We start from the raw sequence: 26,943 nt of genomic DNA on the forward strand, positions 1-26,943 counted from the left end.
TTCGCCTCCAGAGGACTCCAGGGAGCGGAGTTGCGTTACTCCACAGCTGAAAAGGAGTGCTTGGCCGTGGTTTGGGCGGTGGAGAAGTGGAGACACTTCCTAGAAGGGAACACATTCGATGTGTATACGGACCACAGTGCTCTGTCCTGGGCCTTCAACTGCCCCAAAACATCGTCGCGTCTCACACGTTGGACCCTGCGACTACAGGCATTCACCTTCAGGGTGCACTACAAGAAGGGGTGCTGTAACGTAGTACCCGATGCCTTGTCGCGGGCACCTCATGGTCCTGATGGGACAGTGGGCCTCACAGTGCCCAGAACATACTGGGCAGACCTTCCGAGCTCCTTCCAGGACATTGCTGATGCTCAGGCAACGACCCAGACTGCCAGGAACTCGGGCCCTCCGAACCCCAGCCCAAACCGGGCCGTATCCATTTCCAGCTCCAGCAAGGGGTGTGGTGCCGGGGGGTCCCATCGAAACATGGGGGGTTCAATTATCAACTGGTTGTGCCAGCTGTGTTGGTTCCGCAGTTCTTGGCTTACTATCATGACAGTCCCATCGGGGGACACCTGGGTCGGATGAAAACCCTTCTGAAGGTCCTCCAGGTGGCTTGGTGGCCAACAGTCCGCAAAGACGTCTGGGCGCACGTCCGTACATGCACCACCTGCCAGCAGTACAAGGCGTCCAATGAAAAACCTGCAGGACTCGTCCAATCACCCGATGTCCAGACCCCCGGGGACATGATCGGAGTGGACTTCATGGGCCCGTTTCCTCCCAGCAGGGACCGGAACTCCATCCTGATGGTGGTGGTGGACTACTACACCAGATGGGTGGAGTTATTCGCCATAAGGGATGCTAAGACTCCAAAGGTCTGTAAAATTCTCAAGGACGAGATTTTCACCCGCTGGGGAGTCCCCAAGTACCTGGTGTCGGACCGGGGACCCCAGTTCACGAGTCACCTTATGGCACAGGTGTGCGAGTCCTGGGGTGTGACGCAGAGACTCACAACAGCCTACCACCCCCAGACCAACATGATGGAGAGGGTCAACCGCACCTTGAAGACCATGATGGCCTGCTTTGTTGGAGACCACCACCAGGACTGGGACAGGTGGCTGCCAGAGTTCCGGTTGGCTCTCAACACAGCTGTGCACGAGACCACAGGCGCAACTCCGGCTTTACTGGCTCTGGGAAGGGAGCTGAAGGGGCCTCTGGAGAGACTTGTGGAGAGGGCACCAGCACCACACACTGCCACATACCGAACCCTGCACACACACACACACAGTTGCAGGAGGAGGTTATGAGACACATGGGCGCGGCTAAGGCCAGACAAGCCAGGTACTACAATGCACGACACAGGGATGTACACTTTGCGGTCGATTGACAACAAAAAAAACATTTATTCCGGGAGAGAGGAAAAAAAAAACCCCACAACTGAACACAAGCAATAAATAAATGGAATAAATGTGTTTTTTGTTGTCAACCCTGAGTCTGTCGTCTCCCAGTTAATCACCCCTGCTGGTTGTCATTTTCCGCCCGTGACCTCTTCATGCGTGTGGCAAGATCGTCCTGGAAACAACGGGCGAATTGTTACAGACTGTAACAATTCGCCCGTTGTTTCCAGACTCAGACTCAGGATTGACAACAAAAAACACATTTATTCCGGGAGAGAGGAAAAAAAAAACCCCACAACTGAACACAAGCAACCCGCCGCTCGGGCGCTCCTACTAATAAACTTTAACCAGAAACGCCGCACCTCGCGGGAAGCCCCAAAAAACCACAAAATCTCCCCAAAGATTCCCCCCCCCCCTCCCCCTTCCCCAATGTTCCCCCAAGTTTGAGGAGCACGTCCCTGCACGGGGACGGACTGAGATGCCGGCCGGCCGAAACTACTCACGCCCCTGCCCAAATCCTCAGTCCTCTCGCCCCCGATGCTCCTCCTTTCCAGCCCGGCGGCTCCGTGGCAAACAGCCTGTAAATCCAGAGGGTCCACAATACTCCCGGAATTATAATCCCACTGGTGCAAATCCGTCCTGGCCAGCGCTCCACGGCCTCGTGCCTCCGGACTGTCAGTTCCAAGTCGGCGTGTGACGTCACCTCTCTCCTCCAGCAGGTGCGCTGCCCTCCTAAATAAACAACCCTGCCCAGATGCCAGTGACAGGTGAAAACGCCCATAAGTTCTCCCCCGATTAAATATCCCCAGTGAACCAAGTTCACACTAAGCTGTCAGCTCAGGAAAAAACATTTAATCCCCCCTGCTGGGTGAAACGGGAAAGACCTACCCGGTCGTTACAACTTTGCTCACAGATCTGCTGCGTGTCATGTGCAGAAGTATTCAGATGACACTGCAATTGTGGCATGTGTGAAGGGTAGGGATGAAAAAGAGTACAGGGAGCTCATCACGGGATTCACCACCTGGAGCAGGGACAATGGTCTTATTCTGAACGCCTCTAAGATGAAGGAGATGATCATTGACTTTGGCAGGAAGCCCTCTCATCAACCTGTCATCATCGACAGAGAGAGTATTGAGGTTGTTCACACCTACAAATACTTGGGTGTGCACCTTGACCACAAACTGGACTGGTCAGAGCAGGCCCGGGCCCTGTATAAGAAAGGACAAAGCAAGCTGTTTTTCCTGAGGAGACTTAAATCCTTTGACGTATGTGGTGACATGCTGTACAGTTTCTACCAGTCTGTTGTTGCAAGTGCTGTTTTCTTTGGGGTTGTCTGTTGGGGTAGCAGTATGACAAAAAGAGACAGCAATCGGCTGGACAGACTGATCAGGAGGTGTGCGTCTGTGATGGGGAGGAAGGTGGACTCTGTTGGAGCAGTCTTGGAGAGGAGGATGGGGGCTCTAATGCAGAGTATCTTGAGGAACCCCAAACATCCACTGCACGACACAGTTGCAGCTCAAAAAAGTGAGCGGAGTAACAGGCTACTGTCATTACGCTGCAGAACCGAGCGCTTCAAGAGGTCGTTCATCCCCTCTACAATCAGGCTGTATAACAGATGTGCCTGAGCCAAACTAAGTACACTACGAGCACTTTTATTTATTGTACTGTTGTTATTTATTATTTGCGTGTGAATGATTTGTGTGCTGCTGGACACCTGAATTTCTCCCTTGGGAGATTAATAAAGTTTTTATCTATCTATTTATCTATCTATCTATCTATCTATCTATCTATCTATCTATCTATGTATCTATCTATCACAGGCCGAGCTGTTTGACTCCATCTCCCTCCAGGAGGAACAAACCACAAAGAAAAACTGAAAAAACAAAACAGAAAAATAACTGCCACTCATCTCCAGTGTCACTTCTCTCTCTGCAGTGCTTCTAATATTGCCAGAGCTTGACTTTGTTCATGTCTAAGGTGCAGGATGACCTCGGAGAACTCGACTGACGATCCTGAATGAAGCCTGGAAGGTGATCACCAAAGTGCGCAGTCCGCAGGTAACTCAGGGCTTCGACCGCAGCTTTCAAAACGCCCGTCATTCCAGTGGAAAATGTTCCGGATACTCACCCCAGATCAACTCCTGACTTTCAGGATTACATCAACTGCGCTGAAGTCTGGGTGGAATTCACCTGCCGCCACTTCACAGTGAGCACAGCGAGGTCTGATTCCTCCCTGCGTGGCGTCTTGCTTCTTCTTCACTCTCTTCTGTTTTTCCTTCAGAAACGCGAAGTCAACACAGTTCTGGCTGACATGATCAAGCACATGACCCCTGACCGAGCGTTCGAGGACGCCTATCCTCAGGTTGCCTCTTGAACCATCCCTCTATCTCTATCTCTCTCTCTCTCTCCTCTGTGGTGGACGTTTTGCTTTTCTTCTCGTAGCTGCAGTCAGTGATCCAGAAGATCCTCACCTACTTCCACGACTTCTCCGTTCTCTTCTCCATGGTGAGAAACGCTGGAGTTGAAACCCGGTGAGACGGACTGAGGACAATGGCTCCCATGATGCCACAGCAACGCAGCCTTTATTTCTCCTCCCTGTTCTCCAGGAGCGCTTCCTGCCATTCCTCAACATGTTCCAGAAAGACAGTGTGAGGGTGGAGGTCTGCAAATCCATCATGGAGGTCTTCATCAAGTAAGCCCTGCCTCAGAGATGTGGAGTGTATCACAGACAGACAGTGCTCCTTCTGACAACTTTGAGCTTTGTGCAGGCATCAGGTGGAGCTCACCAGGGACCCGGTCATCCTCAACGCCATGCTGTACATCTGCAAGACCATGCACGACTCTGTCAAGTACCCTGTTTGTTTGTCGTAGAGAGTTTTATTTGTATTTCGTTCCAGAGATTTTCTTTCTCACCATTTGATTTTAAGTCTTCAGTCTCGGTTCTGCTGAGTCAGTGCACGCCGCCTCTCTGTCTCCGTGGCCGCAGGCGGGGAGGAAGGTCCTCCGCTCACAGCCATGTCCCCGTCTGTTCTCCAGGCGTGTGCGGCGTACAGCTTCATAACCGTCCCGTCTCTCAGCAGCGTCTTCAGCCACCTCAACCTCTACCTGCTCTCCGCTCAGGTTGCGTTGGCCAACCAGTGTCTCTCCCAGGGTGAGGCTGTTCTTTCTACAGGTTTTCTACTCATTTCTGTCTCTGTCTCTGTCCCTGATCGCCTGCAGTCTGCTCATATTTCTCCTCTTCCTCCAGCAGATGCTTTCCTGAAGGCGGCGGTTGGCGTTCTCCCCGAGGTTCCTCGCTCCATCAGCATGGAGGGGAAACTGCGTTCTTCTGAGAGCTTCCTGCTGGACTTCATCAACAACTTTCTGGCAACACTGCTGGTTGTCCCGGTGAGGAAGAGACAGACGACAATAACCTGAGATAAACCTGGTAACGAGGGATGCAGCGATACCAGAATCGGCACTGCTGTTTCCACACAGATGGAGTCAATGCATTGAGAAAGTTGCATTTTTTTCTCCTGTTTCCATGGAAACAGAGTCCAGGTGTTTTCAGAAAGTTGTGTTTTCAGCGGCTCCAGCAGACATTGTTGCAGTGTAAACCGGGCTTCAGATTGATCGTGGCGTTCTCCGACACGCCTCCATTTGTTCCAGGACCACCCGGAGCACGGGGTGCTCTACTTAGTCCGGGGTCTGCTCAACATGGTCCAGGATTACACCTGGGAGGACTGCAGCGACGCCAAGGTGCGAGTCTACATCAGCGCGCTGCCTCTGTTGGCCGCCATGAGTCAGGAATCCTTCCTCTACTCCATCCCCGAAGGTAATCTGACGAATCATCACCAGGTAGAAAAGATGTCTTCATTTCTCAGCACCAATGACTTCATGATATTAATCTGGCAGGTTGGACTTACATCTGAGCCTGTCTGCTGTTTTCAGTTGACTCCAATGAGACGTTGTACGGAGGAGACCCCAAGTTTCTGTCTGAGATCAACAAGCTGTGTGAGACTCTGATCGGGCAGATCCTGGACCATCTGAAGGCGCTCAGCCGGGACGACGTGAGCACACACACAGAAACCTCCCAATTATAAACAGAAAGCCTTTCTCATGGAAAAAAGTCTCACCTGTCGCTTCTCTTAACATGAGAGGATGAAGGTTTTTGAATTCAGGGGATAAAAGGAGAGATCAGTCTTAATAATGATGAAATTTCATATCAGACACATAAATCATAAAAATTACATCTGTCCAGTTATACTCAGATCTTACACAGTTAATTGTTGATGTACCAATTTCCCTTCTATTTAAACTCACGAAAGGAAGAAGCAAAGATTATTTTATCCTCCCTCTTCTTCTGTATTTCAGTTACGATGCAACATTTTTCTGAATCTCAAAGTGTTTATTTCACTGTCCATAATTTATTGAGCAAAAGCTAAACGTCAGTCCTCATACTTGTCACTGTCCTTTAAAGAAGTCGTATCGCCGCATCCTGAGTTTTTATGTTACATTAATAAGGGAGCGATTGTGGATTGAAAATCTTGTTTCTCTCCTCCATGTTGCAGCAGAGCGCACGGCGTCAAAGCGCTCTGGCCTTCTCCCTGTTTGCTGTCCTGCTGGCTCACGGTGAGCTGAGGAACAACAAGCTGAGCCAGCTGGCCGTCAACTTGTGGAACCTCAGTCACAAACATGGACACTGTGAGACGTCAATGTCTGTGAGTTCATACTTCATCTACTACCTGCTGGAGGAATTGGAGCTAAAACTCTGCAGTCTTCAGTCCGACAGTGAGACAACTGACTTTATGAGAGTTGATGAAATCCAGTGAAGTCAGACTGATCAAAATCCTCATCTAGAATGTTTCATTCTGCTGCCTCATTGTTTGAATTGACAGGAGAACATTTTCAGTGAGTTGGACTTGCTGTTGAAGCCTGATCTCTTGACTGTGGACTGACGGCGTTCTGGTCTCTTGGTTCCTGCTTCAGGTTCGGACTCTGGAGTCCATCAAACATCAGGCTCAGCAGCCCGACACGGCTCACCTGTCGGATACAGTCCAGAGGCTGGCACTGCAGTCCCGCACCTGAACACCGGCCGTCACACTGCTTGGAGAAAAGCTGTTCCAGAGAAATGCTGTGTCAATAAAAACAGAAATGACCTTGAACAAATGTTTCAAAGCCTGTTGGATTTGACATGCTCACACACTGAGTTCAGATGCTGATGAAGAAAATAATTTTAAAATCAAAAATCATTTTGAAACTGTTTCCAGTCCAAAGATTTGTTTGTAGTTGTTTTACAGTCTCTGATGGAGATTAAATCTTTCTAATCTGAGTTTCATCGAAGAAATAAAAATATGTAGACTGTTATCTTAAAAATCACACATTGTCAGGAAAGCTTTTTTAATCACTTTTATTCAGTGTTTGATCAATCTGTACAGAAAATTACATTTCATTTTTTTCAGGTTTTTTTTTTTTAATTGCAAACACGAACAAACAATACAGATAGACAGAGACATGCAACACGACAAGCCACACAACAGAAAACAGAGTGGAAGCAAAACAAAACAAAAAACGAAAAAAACCAAACAACTAATGAGTAAGCTATGTGCGTGCGTGTATGCGTATGTGTGTGTGCATAAGTGGTATGTGTGTGTGTGTGTGTGTGCATAACCTGAAAAACATACAGGGTCCACCCCTTTTTTTCCACATATAAATATATATAAAGATATACATACACATTCATACATTTCATTATTGATCATCAGATCTTCCTCATTGATCTGAGAGAATGGAGAATGTTTCCAAAGATGAACAGATCAAATTTATGACACCAAAGAAAAACACTCAGTGTCCATTCCTTAACACATGTCTCCCTTTTTAAAACTAATATTTATTGTTGCTATTTTCAAACAATTACCACAATCCCACAAAAATAGATGACACCTGCTCACACACACTGCATTGGAGGGAAAACACAGAGATGAAGTACAAGATGCAAACAAAGAAATAATCTTACAACAAAATCTTGACAACAAAAAAAAGAAAAAATTCACCCGGAGATCAAACAACAAAAAACTGCTCCAATCTGCATCAAAACACAAATAAGATGATGAATAAAGAAATAAAGCCAAACACCCTCTCAGTGAAAAACACCCCCTATTCACACATTTGTACATGTTGCTGCTTCCAGATTAACAGATTATTCCTCACACTAAATGATTCGTGACGCCTAAAGTTGACCAAACATTTCTGAACACAAAGAAATCAAACTCTCCATGTTTCTGTGACAAAGCTGTGAGAGACAAAGTAAGAGTGGAGAAGCTGCAGAAACAAACATCAGCAGAAGAAGAAAAGATGAACAAGTGCTGACGAAGGCTGTTTGATTGACAGCTGATCTGTGTGCAGCGGAGAAAGAAAACAACAAGGAGCTCTCAGCAACCATGATGGAGACTCAATGAGTCAAATTACAGGATGGAACCAAATCACTGCTCCTGATGTGACCTCAGTCTATTTCAGCTTCATCAACTCTGCACTTGCTCCAATGCTGTATGAATAACAACAGACTCCAGCGAGGAGCGGCTGAGTGAATGTGGTCTGGACTCTGTGGAGGAGAGTCATGGTCTCAGAGATGCTGTAGAAGGACAGAATACCTGCTGTGTGATCCAGGAACACTCCCACTCTGGAGGACGGAGGACCTGACACCGGAGTTTTAACTTTGTCGTGATAAAATCTATAACTGTTCTTGTCACAATATAAAGCCCATGATTTGTCATTATGACCAAAACAGCTTTCAGGATAACCTCTTCTGCTGATATTCTTGTATGCGACTGCTACACAAACCTCTCCTCTCATCTCCACCTCCCAGTAACAACGTCCAGTCAGACTCTCTCTACTCACAACCTGGCAATATATAGTGAATCTGTCTGGATGTTCAGAATAAGGCTGGTCAGTCATCATGTATGTGACTTTCCTGTTTCCCTCTGATAATAACAGCTGTTTGTTTACTGTGTTTGGATCCAGTGTGAGTTCACGCGAGTATCTGAAGAAAGCAGCTCTGGTCGTTGGCTCTGGTTGTGGCAGTAAAACATCCACTTCAGTCACTCTCAGTGAGATGTTTGTCCATGTTTCACTCAGGATGTCCTGGAGTTTGTCTCGGGCCTCTGACACAGCTGCTGTCACATCCTCAAAGTATCTGAGAGGAGCAGTGTGGAAGCTGGATGAGTGTGTGGACTCACTGAGAGCTGACAGTGAGGGGAAGCTGAGCAGAAACTCTGTGTGATCCTCTGTGTGTGAGAGCTGCTCCAGCTGGCCGTCTGTCCTCTTCAGCTCAGCGATCTCCTGCTCCAGCTTCTCCTGAAGCTCTCGCACTCGACTCACCTCTGTTTGCTGCTGGGATCTGACCTGCTGCTCAACAGCTCTGCTTCTTTCCTGGAGGAGACGGATCAGCTGGCTGAAGGTCTTCTCACAGTCCTCCACTGTCTGATCAGCAGAGACATGGATGTTCTTCGCCTCCTGTTCCAGCAGCTTCACGGCTTTCTCTGCATCCTGGATCCTCTGCTGGATGATGTGTCGACTCTCCTCCAGCTCCCTCTGCCTCTCCGTCCTCTCTGCTGCAGCTGACACTGTGTCGTGGCCTTTGTGTTGGTCCACAGAGCAGAGGAAACAGATGCACTGCTGATCGGTGCGGCAGAACATCTTCATCACCTCATCGTGACGAGAGCACATGTTGTCCTGCAGCGTCTTGGAGGGATCCACCAGCTTGTGCTTCGTGAAAGCAGCTGAATCATAATGAAACTGAAGGTGCTGCTCACAGAAAGAGGCCACACACACCACACAGGACTTGAAAGCTTTGAGTTTTCTTCCAGTGCAGACATCACAGGCCACATCTTCAGCTCCAGCATAGCAGTGATCAGCAGGAGCAGCTTGAAGTCCGCTCCTCTTCAGCTCCTCCATCAGAGCTGCTAACATGGTGTTTTTCACCAGGACAGGCCTGGCTGTGAACGTCTGCCTGCACTGAGGGCAGCTGTGGATTTTCTCCTCATCCTCTTCACCCCAGAAGCTTTGAATACACTCCATGCAGTAGCTGTGTCCACAGGGAATAGTCACCGGATCCTTCAGGAGATCCAGACAGATGGAACAAGAGAAGCTCTCTCTGTCCAACTCAACTCCTTTCTGCGCCATGTCTCCTCTCTGTGGCTCCGACTGTGTGACTTTCACTTCCTCACAAGAGAAACTGCTCTGACAAGTGATCAGCCCGTCATGCTTTTGCCTGGAGCCAATCAGCTGCTGCTCTTCACCTCTGTTGGTTCCACCCATCTTCCAAAGAGAGATCTGAAGGGGAGGAGGAACTCTGTGGAACTGCTGGAGCTGCTTTATTTTAACCTGACTCATGTAATGAGGCACAGTTTACAGAGAACAACGTTCAGGTTTACAACTGAACAACCTGTGACATTAATTGTGAATTAAATTAGTTTTAACAGAGCTGTTACACAATATTGTAATGATATAAAGCTTTGTGGTACCCGATAATGTTATAATTTCCTGAAAATGAAAAGAAAAATTTGCACTTTACTCGATCAAAAATCTAATAAAACCCAATAATGTCACAAAATATCCTGATATTGTTATAACACTTTTGACAGTATGGAGATGTATGTATTTATCCACTCAAATTGTTCTTTTATCACTTTCAAAATCAAAGTGAAATAATCCCCAAAAAATTAAGCGAAAATAAAACAAAACAAAATCTGGATTTTTTTATTCTCTACAGCTCAGTACCATCCTGGTGGTTCAGAACCATTGTTCATATCACTGATATGTTTGTTCATAAATGGAGATTGCCTGAAATAAAAGACATCCTGGTTTGAGCTTCTAATTTTATACTGTGGGGCTGTGAACATGGCATTGAATCTGAAATCTGGTGGCCTGAGTACGTGACTGGATAATTTCTGGAATTGTTTCTCTTGTGCAGTCACCTGCTGAGTTTTACTTTAATACAGCAGTGCTCGGTTCTGAAGATAATATAATCTTTGTTGATACAAGTCAATCTCATAATGCACTTTCAGTTATGACTGACCAGCATGTCCCTTGACATCCTAATGATTAAAAGTGATGTGATAACCATTTTTGAGTGAGGCCTATATTCATGTCAGGTGTCACATAATGTGTATGTCGGTGTTATGAACGCTGAAGTGTCACTGACTTGTTTACATGAGGTAGTGATTTGTTGGAAAAGTGTCAAGTGAAGAGGTGCGTTTAGGGAAGAGTTACCTGGGTCTCCAGTGCTGCTCACAAGCTGCTGGATATCTGAGCTGGACTTCTGGTCTCCGAAGGAGGTGAGTCCATCCCCCACTCAGCAGGACCAGGATGTCCCTGAGTATCTGCACGTGCAAATGGCTGGATGGTGCTCAAGGTCTGCACTTTACCCAGCAGCCATCCTTTCTTTCAGAAAAAGACCCATCTGGAAATGTAGTAATTCCCCAATACCAGTATTATTACATTAATAGTCAGGATATTTTATTACATTTGTGACGTTATTAAATTATTGGGTTTCATTACATTTTGAACAAGTGCTAATTTCATTACATTTTGAGAAAATTATCACATTTTCCTCCTGTGACCCCTCCCAAGGTATTCTTCAGATCTGTCCAGATGTGAATGCAGGAGTTTCCTCTGTGACTCCTCAGTTACCAGGGTTAAAACTTTTTCTGCTGTTGCAAATCTCCAAGTAGCAGCATCCAAAACACAACAGGATGGCATTATATTCAAATGAAAAAAAAAGAAAGAAAGAAAGAAGAAGAAGCAGGAGACGGTTTGTTTAAAGAAATTCTCAAACTCTTCACTGTTGGATTTTATTTACTCGGTTATTGAATTGTTTCAAAGGCAAACACTCTGCTTTAGTTCTCGAAGGATAACAGAAAAAGAAAAGAAAAAGCAAACAGCTGTGGTGGTGACGATCACTGACAGACAGTGTGTTAGAAAGGCTTGGACTGTGGGTGTGGGGAATTGATTGCAGGTTATGTTTGCTGTTTCATTATTGATTGTTGTATTATTATACTGAGAGATTTTATTGTCGTAGATTCTGCTTAGGTACATTTGGTTGTGGTTAGTCTGCCACCTACTGGTAAGAAATGTTATTACTGTTTCCTGGTCCTGGATCATTCTGTTAGCTTTTTCTACTTTGAATACTGCTTGAGTATGGGAGGAAAATGAAACCTAATACAGAAGTTGTGTGTTCTTGAGTAAATGACCACAACACCGTAGCTACTGTACGTGGGTAGATATCCCCACTCCCACTGGCTCTATTGATTAAGAAGAAATGTCTGCCTGCAATACTTCACTTCTTCTGGCAATAAAGAAGAAGTTACTCCAGAAGTCCTGTTGTGGTTTGTGTGTCCTGACCAACACCCAGAGGCGAGTGTCACAGATCCACCAGCATTAGTCACTGTGGGTCCTCACCTACACAGTGGGCAAGCTTTTGGTGTCACACTCCTTCCTTCCGTCCTTGTTTCGGTGGTCTTTAACACTGGATGAGGGAACTCTAACTGGCGAGAGGGACACAGCTCGTCTTCTCATTTACCCCCAGAGGGGTTTCTGCAGTCTGACTTTCTCTTGGATGTCACTCAAATAAATGGTGCACCATCACTACCGTGACATCCCAGCAAATTTATGCTATTTATAAATACTTAAACCACTGGAAAGTGTTCATTGTGAGCCACATTTCAGCATTCCTTCTCTCATCTGCAGGATTTTTCTCATCTTTTCTAAAATAAATTACTGAGGCAAATCCAGGTGAATTTGTGAAAATCACTGAGTTTGGTTTTGTCAGTTTTTAAAAACTAAAGAAAATTGTTAAAATGTTAACAGAGATTTTCAGATACTCTCATTTTAAATTTCTGTGACAGATTCAGATTTGTTGTGGTGTGGTGTGTCTGTGTATGATTGTCTGTGTGTATGATGTGTGCTGTCGTGGTCACCTCCTTCTGGTCACTTCCGCTACCATAGGAGGGTCATGCTTGGCTGATCAATGTTTGATAAGCTTTTTTTTCATATCTCAATAAATGGGTAAAGGTCTCCATGCAATCCACATCAATATTAATAGCTTATTGCATAAAATTGATCAGCTTAAAGCTTGGCTTGCTTATAACGATCCAAATATTATCACAATTTCTGAAACGTGACTTAATGAAACTACCACAGACTCTGAAATAAAATTAGATAACTATACTCTTTATAGAGCTGATAGAGGTCCAAGATCTGGTGGAGTTGCAACCTACATTAAAAATAACCTCAAATCTGAGCTAACTGTTCCCACAGTAACCCCCGATGCACACTGGATGCGGTCCGGCCCCTGCCCGGTACACCGCAGCACTGTGATTCACACCGCCTGCGGTGTCTCCGCAGTCAAGCCGGAGGAGGTTGCCAGATCTGTCGTTATCCCCCGTAGACAATTTGAAACCCGTTTTACTCAATAGAAAGCAGCCCAAACCGCCGTCTCGGATGAAAATGTACGTTAAAACCGTATTTGTATGATAAAAAACACGTCATAAACCCATAATAATTTCATCAACCCGTCCAACGTGTTCAAAAAGACGCTTGATTTGGAGCAAACCCGCCCAATCTGGCAACACAGAGCTGCTCCGGTCACAGAGCTGTTTTGAGCCATTTTGGTGTCATTTGTCTTCTCAGCAGTGACGAAATGCAAAACCCGTTCATTCTTCTAATGCGTATAATGACTACATCACGTTGTTTGTTCTGTATTCTACCAGAAGAAGTAAAAAAATAGAAAAAACACGACACAGATTTTATTTTGAAGTGACTTATTTTGGAACACGTATGGCGTTTCCTTCCGGCACCCGACTTGCTTGAATAAACGCGGTAGGGCTCCGGCATGCGGAAAAATAGGATATTTGCGGAAAGAGACCGGAGCTCCGCAGAGGCTCCGGAGCCGGACCGCGGCCGGTGTGCATCACAGCATTGATTTTAATGACTACAGATTAGCTGCGGTGTCCGGACCGGAGCCGTTCCGCAGCCGGACCGCATCCAGAGTGCATCGGGGGTGTCAGACAGGGGGTTTAAAGCCAGACCTTTTCGAAAGCATCTTCATCAAAATAACTCGTAATGGAAACAAACAGCTTACTATTAGTAATATATATTGACCGCCCTCATGTCCTAAAGAGTCTGCTGAAAACATTATTCCCACTGTTTCATCTCTGAATAATACAAGCGAACTTTTTCTAATGGGGGACTTTAATTTAAACTGGAAAGACCCTACCATATCATCAATACAAAACTTATTTAACGATCTGAATCTAACGCAGATAATACAAGACCCCACTAGGATAAGTAAAACTTGTAACTCTTTAATTGATCTAATTTTCGTAACTTATCCTAATAGAATAATGAAATCTGGAGTTCTTTCTGATTGCTTGAGTGATCACTGCATTATTCACTGTGTTTGGAAAATCCACACACCTCATCTAGCACCTAAATACGTATATAAGGGTTCGTAACCCAAAGTCATTTAATAATGATCACTTCATTAATGATCTGCAAAGGATAAATTGGTACCGAATTAACCTAATTCCTGATGTTTCTATAGCATGGGATCTTTTCTATACAGAATTTATGCAGGTATTAGATAAACATGCTCCTTGGACAACTGTTAAGGTCAAAGGCCACCATCTGTCTTGGATTAGCAGTGATCTTATCAAGCTCTTTAAACAGAGAGATAGAGCGTTCGATAAATATAAACAAACAAAAGTACTGACAGACTGGGAGGAATTTTAAAAAGTTAAGAAACACATGTACTACACAAACAAGAAACTGAAAAGCTGACTATTGTAAACACAGTTTGACAAACAACTTTAATAATCCCAAACAATTTTGGCAAAAAGTAAACTCTTTGATAGATAAGTTAAATAGCTCTGTAAATAATATGTTGATTAATAATGAAATTACTAATGACCCTACTGCCATCGCTAATGCTTTCAGTTTGCATTTTTCCCAAACACCAGAGGTTTCTCCCCCTTCATATTCTCACTCAATAGTTAACTCTCCGCAGTGCAATAGCTCTTTCATGTTCAAGCATGTCACCTCAGCTGAGGTCCTGGAGGCAATAGGCAAGTTATCTTTAAGTGCAGGACCTGGTCGTGATGGCATTGAGAGCAAATATATCAAACTTGCTGCAAATGCTCTCTCTCACCCTCTAGCTGAACTTTTTAATATGTCCTTTTCAACCTGCACAGTGCCTCATGCATGGAAAGCCTGTAAAGTTATCCCCCTGCACAAAAGAGGAGATATGCAAAACATTAATAATTATAGACCTGTATCAATAATTAATTGTGTAGTAAAACTTTTTGAGAAAATTGTCTTTGATCAGTTATCTAATCATCTCGCCAGACATAACTTGTTGTCTCAATGCCAGTCTGGGTTTAGAAAACATTTTTCCACCTCTTCAGCTCTTCTGAAATGTATTAATGACATATTTCATAATTTTGACAATAGTATGTGCACTGGTGCTATTTTTCTCGATTTAACTAAAGCTTTTGATCTTGGAGATCACTATTTACTTCTGGACAAAATGCATGCCATTGGACTTAATAGAGCATCGTTATTGTGGTTTAATTCATATCTACATCACCGCAGCCAATGTGTGTCATTTCAAGGCACTCAATCTAAAGTTATTGGAATTGATAAAGGGATTCCCCAAGGTTCCTATCTTGGGCCTTTGTTGTTTTCAATATTTATAAATGACTTACCACTTTGCTGCACAAATTGTGATATACATCTCTATGCAGACGATACAGTCATCTATTGTTCCAGACCTGTTATTTCAGAAATAAATGAATCCCTGCAGTATGAATTCGATTCTGTGCAACAGTGGTTGTCATATAATAAATTACTCCTTAACAAAACTAAATCATACTCTATGTTGTTTAAGCGATGGTGTATCGATACTCTGGAAAATAACCTTAGTCTATATTTTTTGGATTCCTCTCCTCTTGAACCCACAGACTCCATTAAATACCTTGGAGTGTGGCTGGAACAAGATCTCTCTTTTAAACTACATATACAAAACATTACTAACAAACTGAATTATCGTTTAAAAACACTATCAATCTATAAATTGTTTCACTTTTCAAATTAGGAAAAGAATAGTTACACAATTGCTGCTTCCCATGTTGGACTATGCAGATATAGTATATCTAAATACGGCTCAAACTTATTTACACACTTTGGATGTTGTCTACAACAATCTGTGTATTACCATTTATTTTATTTTTTGAAACCAATGTTATGCTAAAAACTGTATTATACGCCAAAAACTGACACATTTGTAATATAATGGAGTCCGATGGTTCCGTATGTCTTACCTCTGTGCATGATGCTGTGGTGGCGGTGGCTGGGGATTCACGACAGCTCTGTGTGTGTGTGTGTGTGTGTGTGTGTGTGTGTGTGTGTGTGTGTGTGTGTGTGTGTGTGCGGTTGTTGTTATGTTTTGTATTTTTGGTCTTGTTTAGTTCTCTTGTTAATTCATTGCATTATGATTATTATGGTTGGCCCTTTTTTATGCCATGCTCCTTATGTTAATTGTCATTTCTTTCAGAGGAACTCCGTGAAAACGAGATGATGCATCTCAAGGGGTTACTCCTCTATAAATAAATGTTAAATAATAATTCAAACAATTTTAAAAGTTTCACGTAAACAATTACAGGAAATATTTTAACAGTATCTTCTCATATTTCAAGAAGCACCTGTGTGTCTTTTTAACAATTAAATTTATACCCAATGTACTAGTTTATCATATGTTCTTTGAAAACATTTTAATACTGGTCACCTCAGATTTCTATAGAGACATTAGCTGAAATTCAGCACAATCGGGTTGATACTTTACACCGGAAGACCTCTGAACATTTTGACTTTTTTTTTTTTTGGTGAAAGCTGAAACTTCAAACTTGGACTGAAATCCTTTAAAAAGACACAAAGAAGCACAATTTGTTCAAATAGAGAAAGAGCCGACAGATTGTAGCCTGAGGAGACGCTGACTGGTTGTCTCTGCTGGGACACCAAGAAACTCAGCCATGCAGAGATCGATTCCACACTTTCAGGACACTTTTGTTTTGAAAGTGCACAGGCTGAGCTGTTTGATTCCATCTCCCTCCAGGAGGAACAAACCACAAAGAAAAACTGAAAAAACAAAACAGAAACATAACGGCCACTCATCTCCAGTGTCACTTCTCTCTCTGCAGTGCTTCTAATATTGCCAGAGCTTGACTTTGTTCATGTCTAAGGTGCAGGATGACCTCGGAGAACTCGACACAGAGCTCTGATGCCTTTTTCTGTCCATCGAACTGAAGACGAGAAGCTGTGGCACAGCCGGTTTCATGTTTTAATTAAGCGCTGACTGAAGAGGCTCTGAACGGCAACATGAAGAGCGGCTCAGTGGAGCCCCGCCAGTCCTCCACTCACTTCAGCCACTGCTGACGGAGATGATGCAGAGATGCAAGACACTGGGAAATAAGTAAGTAAGGTTCCAACAACCAAATAAACATGTTGGTCTTCATGTTTTGACAAACTGACCTGGACAGTGTGGCTTCGAGGCCAGTTTGACAGGAACAAGGTAATGAGTTTTCATGGCAGCATCACTGATATCTCAGCTCAGGTTGTGTTGATTGCGAATTCTTAAGGAAGTTTTTTACCAAAAAAAAAAAATCAGTTTTCTTTGAAGTTTTTACAACTTTACAAGTGGTTTGAAAGACCAGATTAGAATGTCTTGCAGGCCGGTTTTGGTCCACGGGCCTTATGCTCGACACCCCCTTTTACATATTAGAAACATTACGGTAGTCCGTGAGCAGCCACACCCAAGCAGTGCTGTTTCAACCAGATTGATTCACCATTTCTCCATTTCCCACAGTGCACTGCTTCTAAATTCCGTCATGAGAGCGTTCAGGCCGGAGTTTGTTGCAGCGAGGGCCACTGACTTCATCGGCATGATTAAAGACTGCGACGAATCGGGCTTTCCGAAGGTCAGAAGACAGGAGCAGTGGTGGCTGTCGATGTACAAGGTGGTAAATGTTCAACATGAAAACACCAGTGGTCGCCTGTTGTGGTTTCCTCTTCAGCACCTGTTGTTTGGATCTCTGGGTCGCAGTCTGGCCTGCGCCGATCCTCCAGAATCAGAGAAGCTGACGATCCTGAACGAAGCCTGGAAGGTGATCACCAAAGTGCGCAGTCCGCAGGTAACTCAGGGCTTCGACCGCAGCTTTCAAAACGCCCGTCATTCCAGTGGAAAATGTTCAGGATACTCACCCCAGATCAACTCCTGACTTTCAGGATTACATCAACTGCGCTGAAGTCTGGGTGGAATTCAGATCTTCCTCATTAGTCTGAGAGAATGGAGAATGTTTCCAAAGATGAAAAAATCTAATTTATGTGAAAAAGACCACGTATTCACACATTTGTACATGTTGATGCTTCCAGATTAACAGATTATTCCTCACACTAAAAGATTCGAAACTCCAAAAATTGATGAAACGCTTCTGAACACAAAGAAATCAAACTCTGTCCATGATTCTGCGTCAAAGCTGTGAAAGACAAAATAAGAGTGGAGAAGCTGCAGAAACAAACATCAGCAGAAGAAGAAAAGATGAACAAGTGCTGACGAAGGCTGTTTGATTGACAGCTGATCTGTGTGCAGCGGAGAAAGAAAACAACAAGGAGCTCTCAGCAATGATGGAGACTCAATGAGTCAAATTACAGGATGGAACCAAATCACTGCTCCTGATGTGACCTCAGTCTATTTCAGCTTCATCAACTCTGCACTTCCTCCAGTGCTGCCCAAATACCAGACTCCAGCGAGGAGCGGCTGAGTGAATGTGGTCTGGACTCTGTGGAGGAGAGTCATGGTCTCAGAGACGCTGTAGAAGGACAGAATACCTGCTGAGTGATCCAGGAACACTCCCACTCTGGAGGAAGGAGGACCTGACACTGGAGTTTCAACTTTGTTGTAATAAAAACTATAACTATTGTTGAAACAATCTAAAGCCCATGATTTGTCATTTTGACCAAAACCACTTTCAGTCCAACCTCCTCTGCTGATATTCTTGTATGCGACTGCTACACAAACCTCTCCTCTCATCCCCACCTCCCAGTAACAACGTCCAGTCAGACTCTCTCTACTCAAAACCTGCCTACATCTAGTGAATCTGTCTGGATGTTCAGAATAAGGCTGGTCAGTCATCATGTATGTGACTTTCCTGTTTCCCTCTGATAATAACAGCTGTTTGTGTGCTGTGTTTGGATCCAGTGTGAGTTCACGTGAGTTTCTGAAGAAAGCAGCTCTGGTCGTTGGCTCTGGTTGTGACAGTAAAACATCCACTTCAGTCACTCTCAGTGAGATGTTCGTCCATGTTTCACTCAGGATGTCCTGGAGTTTGTCTCGGGCCTCTGACACAGCTGCTGTCACATCCTCAAAGTATCTGAGAGGAGCAGTGTGGAAGCTGGATGAGTGTGTGGACTCACTGAGAGCTGACAGTGAGGGGAAGCTGAGCAGAAACTCTGTGTGATCCTCTGTGTGTGAGAGCTGCTCCAGCTGGCCGTCTGTCCTCTTCAGCTCAGCGATCTCCTGCTCCAGCTTCTCCTGAAGCTCTCGCACTCGACTCACCTCTGTTTGCTGCTGGGATCTGACCTGCTGCTCAACATCTCTGCTTCTTTCCTGGAGGAGACGAATCAGCTGGCTGAAGGTCTTCTCACAGTCCTCCACTGTCTGATCAGCAGAGACATGGATGTTCTTCACCTCCTGTTCCAGCAGCTTCACGTCTTTCTCTGCGTCCTGGATCCTCTGCTGGATGATCTGTCGACTCTCCTCCAGCTCCCTCTGCCTCTCCGTCCTCTCTGCTGCAGCTGACACTGTGTCGTGGCCTTTGTGTTGGTCCACAGAGCAGAGGAAACAGATGCACTGCTGATCGGTGCGGCAGAACATCTTCATCACCTCATCGTGACGAGAGCACATGTTGTCCTGCAGCGTCTTGGAGGGATCCACCAGCTTGTGCTTCTTTAGTGGAGCTGCATCATGGTGAGGCTGAAGGTGCTGCTCACAGAAAGAGGCCACACACACCACACAGGACTTGAAAGCTTTGCGTTTTCTTCCAGTGCAGACATCACAGGCCACATCTTCAGCTCCAGCATAGCAGTGATCAGCAGGAGCAGCTTGAAGTCCGCTCCTCTTCAGCTCCTCCATCAGAGCTGCTAACATGGTGCTTTTCACCAGGACAGGCCTGGCTGTGAACGTCTGCCTGCACTGAGGGCAGCTGTGTATTTTCTCCTCATCCTCTTCACCCCAGAAGCTTTGAATACACTCCATGCAGTAGCTGTGTCCACAGGGAATAGTCACCGGATCCTTCAGGAGATCCAGACAGATGGAACAAGAGAAGCTCTCTCTGTCCAGCTCAACTCCTTTCTGCGCCATGTCTCCTCTCTGTGGCTCCGACTGTGTGACTTTCACTTCCTCACAAGAGAAACTGCTCTGACCAGTGATCAGCCCGTCAGGTGTTTGCATGAAGCCAATCAGCTGCTGCTCTTCACCTCTGTTGGTTCCACCCATCTTCCAAAGAGAGATCTGAAGGGGAGGAGGAACTCTTGTGGAACTGGTGGAGCTGCTTTATTTTAACCTGACTCATGTAATGAGGCACAGTTTACAGACAAAAAAGTTCAGGTTTACAACTGAACAACATTGATCATGTTGCTGAATCAACGCAACATTCAAAACATCTTCGAATTAGAGATAAAAACTTTCATAAAGTAATGGTTTCTATCTTCATAACAGTCAGTATTTATGATTGATCTTCTTCTCAAGAAGAAATCACAACAGGATACAAAACAAATGTACAATCCAAGAATGTAAAAAGCTACCAGATACTGTGCCCTCTGAAGAAGAGAGGCTTTTATTTCATTTGGGTTCAAGAAGTTTTCTTCAACCAACACAAGTTAATTTTCACTGATACAACTCACAACTTCGAATAAAAATACATGCCTGCTACGAGGAAATCAGGAAGCAGATTTTACCATTTCAACCTTTAAATCCTTTGTTGTTCTTTCCACATTTTTATGTACACATTTTTTCTGTGTTTTTATTTGTGTTTATTGTGCTGCTCTTGTTCCTCTCCAGGCTGCAGCCAAAACATCTGCCTGCTGACCGTCGTCTCCTGAAATCTATCCATACCTGCAGTCCATGAAACTCCATGGTTTCCACCAGGTTCTCCTCCTGGAGCAGCTTTTGAAACCCTGGGAGAGGGAGTAGGGGGAGATGAATACCTCCGCACAGCTGAGAGTGATCATCCCCCCATGCTCTCCTCTCTCCAGCCTGCTCCAGCTCCTCTCCTCTCCCTCTGCCGTGTGACCTCATCGATTGTATTTGGTTCAAACTCAGGATCATCTTCACACCATTGAATTATCTGTAACTTATCATTTACTGTGTTCTTGTCTCTCATCCTATTCCATATCTTTAGCAGCACCTTAATCCATGGGTTCTTCACCTTTTCTCCAGATCTTCCTGGATGTTCGTGCTGATTGTATTTGGGGGTCAACCAGAGTTGAGGGTTCAACATCCTCCCATCTGTCTTGAAAAGATGAGTTCCACAACAGACATCATCAGTAAACACCGCCACCTTGTGGCCTTCTCCATTAATGCAGATGCCTTCAATCGTCTGTGTTGGTCGGAATCTGATCCACTGTTCTGGTAGAGTGCAGACAGCAGGGAGAAACAGGACATCCCTGTCTCCAGCCTCGTTCTGATCTCATGGAATCTGGAAGGAATCCATTTATTCTAATCTGGGCCCATGGTTTACTGAACAATGTACGGATCAATCGAATAAAAATATGGTCTGTGTCAGATCTTTCTGAAGCTTTGTGTAGAAAAGAGCAGCTCATCAAGTCAAAGACCTTCTTGACGTCAAGATGAACTCAGCGAGCTCCAAGACGATTCTGCTGGATGTGATGTGATCTGTGTCATGATGGTCTGATGTGATCAGGTGTCGATGAAGGTAACGAAGCTCACGAAGCTGGAAAGTTTCCAGAAATCGGTCAGAACTTCTCTCTGGAGTCTCTGGAGTTGTGCTCAGCAGCTTCACCGCTTTTAAAAAGTACATTTTAGAGGATATTTCATCTTTTCAGCAATTTGACACTTTTTATCTTTTATGTTGTGGTGTCTGTGTAGCTGCTGGGTTTCCTCACATTAGAAGGGGTGGGGCTTGCTGACGTGAGGAGGTGTGTGCACTGGTGGCGGGATTTTTAAACGTGGAAGTTACCTGTCAAAGGGGCTTCCTGGTATGACAGCTGTTGCTGCCGTGTGTTTGGAAATAAACTATGCTCTCACCGAATTCCTCGTCTGACTCCTCTTTCTGCGACAGCCACAATGCTTTTTTTTTTTTTTAAAGAAATACCTGAAGGAAGCTGTTTTGTTTTTAGGGAATTGAACCTTTCGGAGTGTTTCTCATTTATACATTTTTTCAAAGCTTTTAACTATTGTTGTCGTTTAAAGCTTCTTTTTTTTGCCCTTTTTAGTGAAGACATTTTTTTTTAACTTAGTTCGTCTCCATCATTCTGTGTGATTCATCCATTGATCAGTCAGTCGCTCCAGAAAATCATGTTGTAATGAACAGACATTCTAAATGCAATTTTGTGAAGTTTGCCACTCCTTGTCTTCGGTAGATTCTTCATCATGGTTTTGCTCAAATTCATCATCACATTCAATGTTAACATGTCTCACTGGATGTTTTTTCTGGTTGCAGAAACACTCTGACCAGTTAACAGAAATAAAACCACCTGAAACAGTTCCTTGATGTCTTGCTGGAGGAATCGGAGGTAAAAATCTGCAGTCTTCAGTCCGACAGTGAGACAACTGACTTTATGAGAGTTGATGAAATCCAGTGAAGTCAGACTGATCAAAATCCTCATCTAGAATGTTTCATTCTGCTGCCTCATTGTTTGAATTGACAGGAGAACATTTTCAGTGTGTTGGACTTGCTGCTGAAGCCTGATCTCTTGACTGTGGACTGATGGCGTTCTGGTCTCTTGGTTCCTGCTTCAGGTTCGGACTCTGGAGTCCATCAAACATCAGGCTCAGCAGCCCGACACGGCTCACCTGTCGGATACAGTCCAGAGGCTGGCACTGCAGTCCCGCACCTGAACACCGGCCGTCACACTGCTGGAGAAAAGCTGTTCCAGAGAAATGCTGTGTCAAAAAAACAGAAATAACCTTGAACAAATGTTTCAAAGCCCTTTGGATTTGACATGTTCACACACTAAGTTGAGATTCTGATGAAGAAAATAATTTTTAAAACAGCTGATTTTGTTCAACATTGAAGCGTTTTAAAACTGTTTCCACTCTATTTCATTCTGGTCAACAAATAAACTTTGATGAAAGAAACAAAGATTTGTTTGTAGTTGTTTTACAGTCTCTGCTTGATCTTTGATGGAGGTTAAATCTTTCTTGTCTGAGTTTCTGTCAAACAATCAAAATATGTAGACTGTTGTCTTAAAAATGACACATTGTCTAGAAAGCTTTTTTAATCACTTTTATTCAGTGTTTGATCAATCTGTACAGAAAATCACATTTCATTATTGATCATCAGATCTTCCTCATTGATGTGAGAGAATGGAGAATGTTTCAAAAGATGAACAAATCAAATTTACGTGAAAAAGACCACCGCTTCACACATTTGTACATGTTGCTGCTTCCAGATTAACAGATTATTCCTCACACTAAATGACTCGTTACTCCAAAAGTTGATGAAATGTTTCTGAACACAAAGAAATCAAACTTTGTCCATGTTTCTGTGACAAAGCTGTGAGAGACAAAATAAGAGTGGAGAAGCTGCAGAAACAAACATCAGCAGAAGAAGAAAAGATGAACAAGTGCTGACGAAGGCTGTTTGATTGACAGCTGATCTGTGTGCAGCGGAGAAAGAAAACAACAAGGAGCTCTCAGCAACCATGACGGAGACTCAATGAGTCAAATTATTTCAGCTTCATCAACTCTGCACTTGCTTCAGAGGGAAGCCAACAATAACACTAGACTCCAGCGAGCAGCGGCTGAGTGAATGTGGTCTGGACTCTGTGGAGGAGAGTCATGGTCTCAGAGACGCTGTAGAAGGACAGAATACCTGCTGTGTGATCCAGGAACACTCCCACTCTGGAGGAAGGAGGACCTGACACTGGAGTTTCAACTTTGTTGTGATAAAAACTATAACTGTTGTTAGAATAATATAAGGCCCATGACTTGTCATTATTACCAAAACAGCTTTCAGTCCAATCTCCTCCTCTGCTGATATTCTTGTATGCGACTGCTACACAAACGTCTCCTCTCATCTCCACCTCCCAGTAACAACGTCCAGTCAGACTCTCTCTACTCAGAACCTGATAAAACCCAGTGAATCTGTCTGGATGTTCAGAATAAGGCTGTTCATTCTTCATTAATGTGACTTTTCTGTTTTCCTTTGATAATAACAGTTGTTTGTGTGCTGTGTTTGGATCCAGTGTGAGTTCACGTGAGTATCTGAAGAAAGCAGCTCTGGTCGTTGGCTCTGGTTGTGACAGTAAAACATCCACTTCAGTCACTCTCAGTGAGATGTTTGTCCATGTTTCACTCAGGATGTCCTGGAGTTTGTCTCGGGCCTCTGACACAGCTGCTGTCACATCCTCAAAGTATCTGAGAGGAGCAGTGTGGAAGCTGGATGAGTGTGTGGACTCACTGAGAGCTGACAGTGAGGGGAAGCTGAGCAGAAACTCTGTGTGATCCTCTGTGTGTGAGAGCTGCTCCAGCTGGCCGTCTGTCCTCTTCAGCTCAGCGATCTCCTGCTCCAGCTTCTCCTGAAGCTCTCGCACTCGACTCACCTCTGTTTGCTGCTGGGATCTGACCTGCTGCTCAACAGCTCTGCTTCTTTCCTGGAGGAGACGGATCAGCTGGCTGAACGTCTTCTCACAGTCCTCCACTGTCTGATCAGCAGAGACATGGATGTTCTTCACCTCCTGTTCCAGCAGCTTCACGTCTTTCTCTGCGTCCTGGATCCTCTGCTGGATGATGTGTCGACTCTCCTCCAGCTCCCTCTGCCTCTCCGTCCTCTCTGCTGCAGCTGACACTGTGTCGTGGCCTTTGTGTTGGTCCACAGGGCAGAGAAAACAGATACACTGCTGATCGGTGCGGCAGAACATCTTCATCACCTCATCGTGACGAGAGCACATGTTGTCCTGCAGCGTCTTGGAGGGATCCACCAGCTTGTGCTTCTTGAGTGGAGCTGCATCACGGTGAGGCTGAAGGTGCTGCTCACAGAAAGAGGCCACACACACCACACAGGACTTGAAAGCTTTGAGTTTTCTTCCAGTGCAGACATCACAGGCCACATCTTCAGCTCCAGCATAGCAGTGATCAGCAGGAGCAGCTTGAAGTCCGCTCCTCTTCAGCTCCTCCATCAGAGCTGCCAACATGGTGCTTTTCACCAGGACAGGCCTGGCTGTGAACGTCTGCCTGCACTGAGGGCAGCTGTGGATTTTCTCCTCATCCTCTTCACCCCAGAAGCTTTGAATACACTTCATGCAGTAGCTGTGTCCACAGGGAATAGTCACCGGATCCTTCAGGAGATCCAGACAGATGGAACAAGAGAAGCTCTCTCTGTCCAGCTCAACTCCTTTCTGCGCCATGTCTCCTCTCTGTGGCTCTGACTGTGTGACTTTCACTTCCTCACAAGAGAAACTGCTCTGACCAGTGATCAGCCCGTCATGTGTTTGCATGGAGCCAATCAGCTGCTGCTCTTCACCTCTGTTGGTTCCACCCATCTTCCAAAAAGAGATCTGAAGGGGAGGAGGAACTGTGTGGAACTGCTGGAGCTGCTTTATTTTAACCTGACTCATGTAATGAGTCAAAGTTCACAGTGAACAAAACTCAGGTTTACAACAGCTGTGACATTGATTGTATAGATGAATGGAATCACATTTTATACACCTGTTACAGAATATTGTCATGATATGAAACCTTGTGGCACCCCTGAAAATGAAAAGAAAACTTTGCACTTTACTCGATCAAAAATCTAATAAAACCCAATATTATAATAGCTTCACCAATGTCGTAATAAAATATGCTGATATTGTCTCAACACTTTTACAAGTACTGGAGATTTATTACATTTTTAGTCAGGTCTTTTTTTTCCAAACTGATAATGTAAAAGTTGACAGATAATGTAATATAGAGTTCTTTTTGAGAATCTGACAATGTTATATAGACTGCATTGCAAAGAAAGTGAGAGACTGTTGCTTCCCTAAACATACCACTTCTCTCCACAGTACACTACTTCATAAAAACATCTTCGAACCAATAAAAGTTCATTTGTTGAAGTTCATTTTATTTCAGCACTTCATTTGAAGAGGATATACTCAAGTATTTATAACACCCACACATGAATAGAGATTTGATGTGAATACAAGCCTATTCATCCACTCAAATCGTTCTTTTATCACTTTCAATACCAAAGCGAAAAAACCCCAATAAAACTACTGGAAGTGAAAATAAGACAAAACAAAATCTCCATCCATCCATTTTCTACCACTTATCTGGGGCCAGGTCGCGGGGGCAGCAGTCTCATCAGGGATGCCCAGACTTCCCCGTCCCCAGACACTTCCTCCAGCTCCTCTGGGAGGATCCCAAAGCGCTCCCAGGCCAGCCGCGAGACATAGGCCCAATCCCAATTCTCTGCTTAATCCTCACTCCTCAACCTTGATCCTCAATCTCAATTTAAGTGCCTCCTAAAATCAAGTGTTCAGGAATGTAATGTCACTTGGAAATGGGACAACCCTTAAAGACAGTTACGTCCTTGGACCACAGGGGGCAGCACTGCGCAAGAGGGTAGAAGAAAGCCGGAAGTGGAAGAGCAGCACTAATAATTTTGATCAATGATCAATAACAACGCACTTTATAACTGCAAGTAATGTGCCCTGCATTAGAAGTGTTTAACATTTCTTTCTAACAGCCTTTGTAAATATTATCTGTGATAGAAACTTAATACAATTACTCCCAAAGTAATATACAAACTTTTTTTGAATGAAATAACAGCAAAACGAACTATTTAGCAAGTATTCTGGGTTATCCTTAACTTCAAGGTCGGTCTCGTAGAATCTCAAAATTAAGGGAGATAAAGCCCCTTAGTCTCGCTCCTTTCCTCTAATTGTTTAGGAATGGGACAGCAATTAACTTCACAGGAGCGCACATTTTGAGGAATGAGGAGAAGATTGAGGATTAAGCAGAGAATTGTTATTCACCCATAGTCTCTCCAGCGTGTCCTGGGTCTCCTCCCGGTAGGACATGCCCGGAACACCTCCCTAGGGAGGCATCCAAGAGGCATCCTAAAGAGGTGCCCGAGTCACCTCAGCTGGTTCCTCTCGATGTGGAGGACTAGCGACTCTACTCCGAGCTCCTCCCTGGTGACTGAGCTCCTCACCCTATCTCTAAAGGAGCGCCCAGCCACCCTACGGAGGAAGCTCATTTCAATCGCTTGTATCCGGGATCTTGTCCTTTCGGTCATGAC

At 44.6% G+C, this 26,943-nt stretch overlaps 3 protein-coding genes and 1 pseudogene across 3 annotated transcripts; 1 reads left to right on the forward strand and 3 right to left on the reverse strand.

The window, feature by feature from the left end:
• Positions 1-6,490: 6,490 nt before the first annotated feature.
• Positions 6,491-9,565, reverse strand: LOC115392977 (tripartite motif-containing protein 16-like). The gene is made up of 3 exons (XM_030097706.1): positions 7,930-9,565; positions 7,615-7,618; positions 6,491-6,503 (listed from the first exon to the last, which is right to left on the reverse strand). Coding segments are annotated over exons 1-2 (1,623 nt in total). The 5' UTR covers positions 9,551-9,565; the 3' UTR covers positions 6,491-6,503; positions 7,615-7,616.
• Positions 9,566-10,267: 702 nt separating this feature from the next.
• Positions 10,268-26,943, forward strand: part of LOC115393744 (VPS35 endosomal protein sorting factor-like) — a 48,742-nt pseudogene continuing 32,066 nt past the window's right edge.
• On the reverse strand, positions 17,744-19,874 carry LOC115392979 (tripartite motif-containing protein 16-like). Its single transcript, XM_030097708.1, has one exon. It carries the CDS (start codon positions 19,836-19,838, stop codon positions 18,168-18,170), a length of 1,671 nt encoding a protein of 556 aa, XP_029953568.1. The 5' UTR covers positions 19,839-19,874; the 3' UTR covers positions 17,744-18,167.
• LOC115392981 (tripartite motif-containing protein 16-like) lies at positions 22,883-25,076 on the reverse strand. Its single transcript, XM_030097709.1, has one exon. The coding sequence runs from the start codon at positions 25,064-25,066 to the stop codon at positions 23,441-23,443; it is 1,626 nt and encodes a 541-aa protein (XP_029953569.1). The 5' UTR covers positions 25,067-25,076; the 3' UTR covers positions 22,883-23,440.

Source organism: Salarias fasciatus, chromosome 8 (genome assembly GCF_902148845.1).
Source record: "Salarias fasciatus chromosome 8, fSalaFa1.1, whole genome shotgun sequence".
NCBI classification, from domain to species: Eukaryota; Metazoa; Chordata; class Actinopteri; order Blenniiformes; family Blenniidae; genus Salarias; species Salarias fasciatus.

What these genes read in the sequence shown, in the direction of transcription:
- LOC115392977 (XM_030097706.1), bottom strand. Translation starts at nt 9,550, where the DNA reads ATGGCGCAGAAAGGAGTTGAGTTGGACAGAGAGAGCTTCTCTTGTTCC.
- LOC115392979 (XM_030097708.1), bottom strand. Translation starts at nt 19,838, where the DNA reads ATGGCGCAGAAAGGAGTTGAGCTGGACAGAGAGAGCTTCTCTTGTTCC.
- LOC115392981 (XM_030097709.1), bottom strand. Translation starts at nt 25,066, where the DNA reads ATGGCGCAGAAAGGAGTTGAGCTGGACAGAGAGAGCTTCTCTTGTTCC.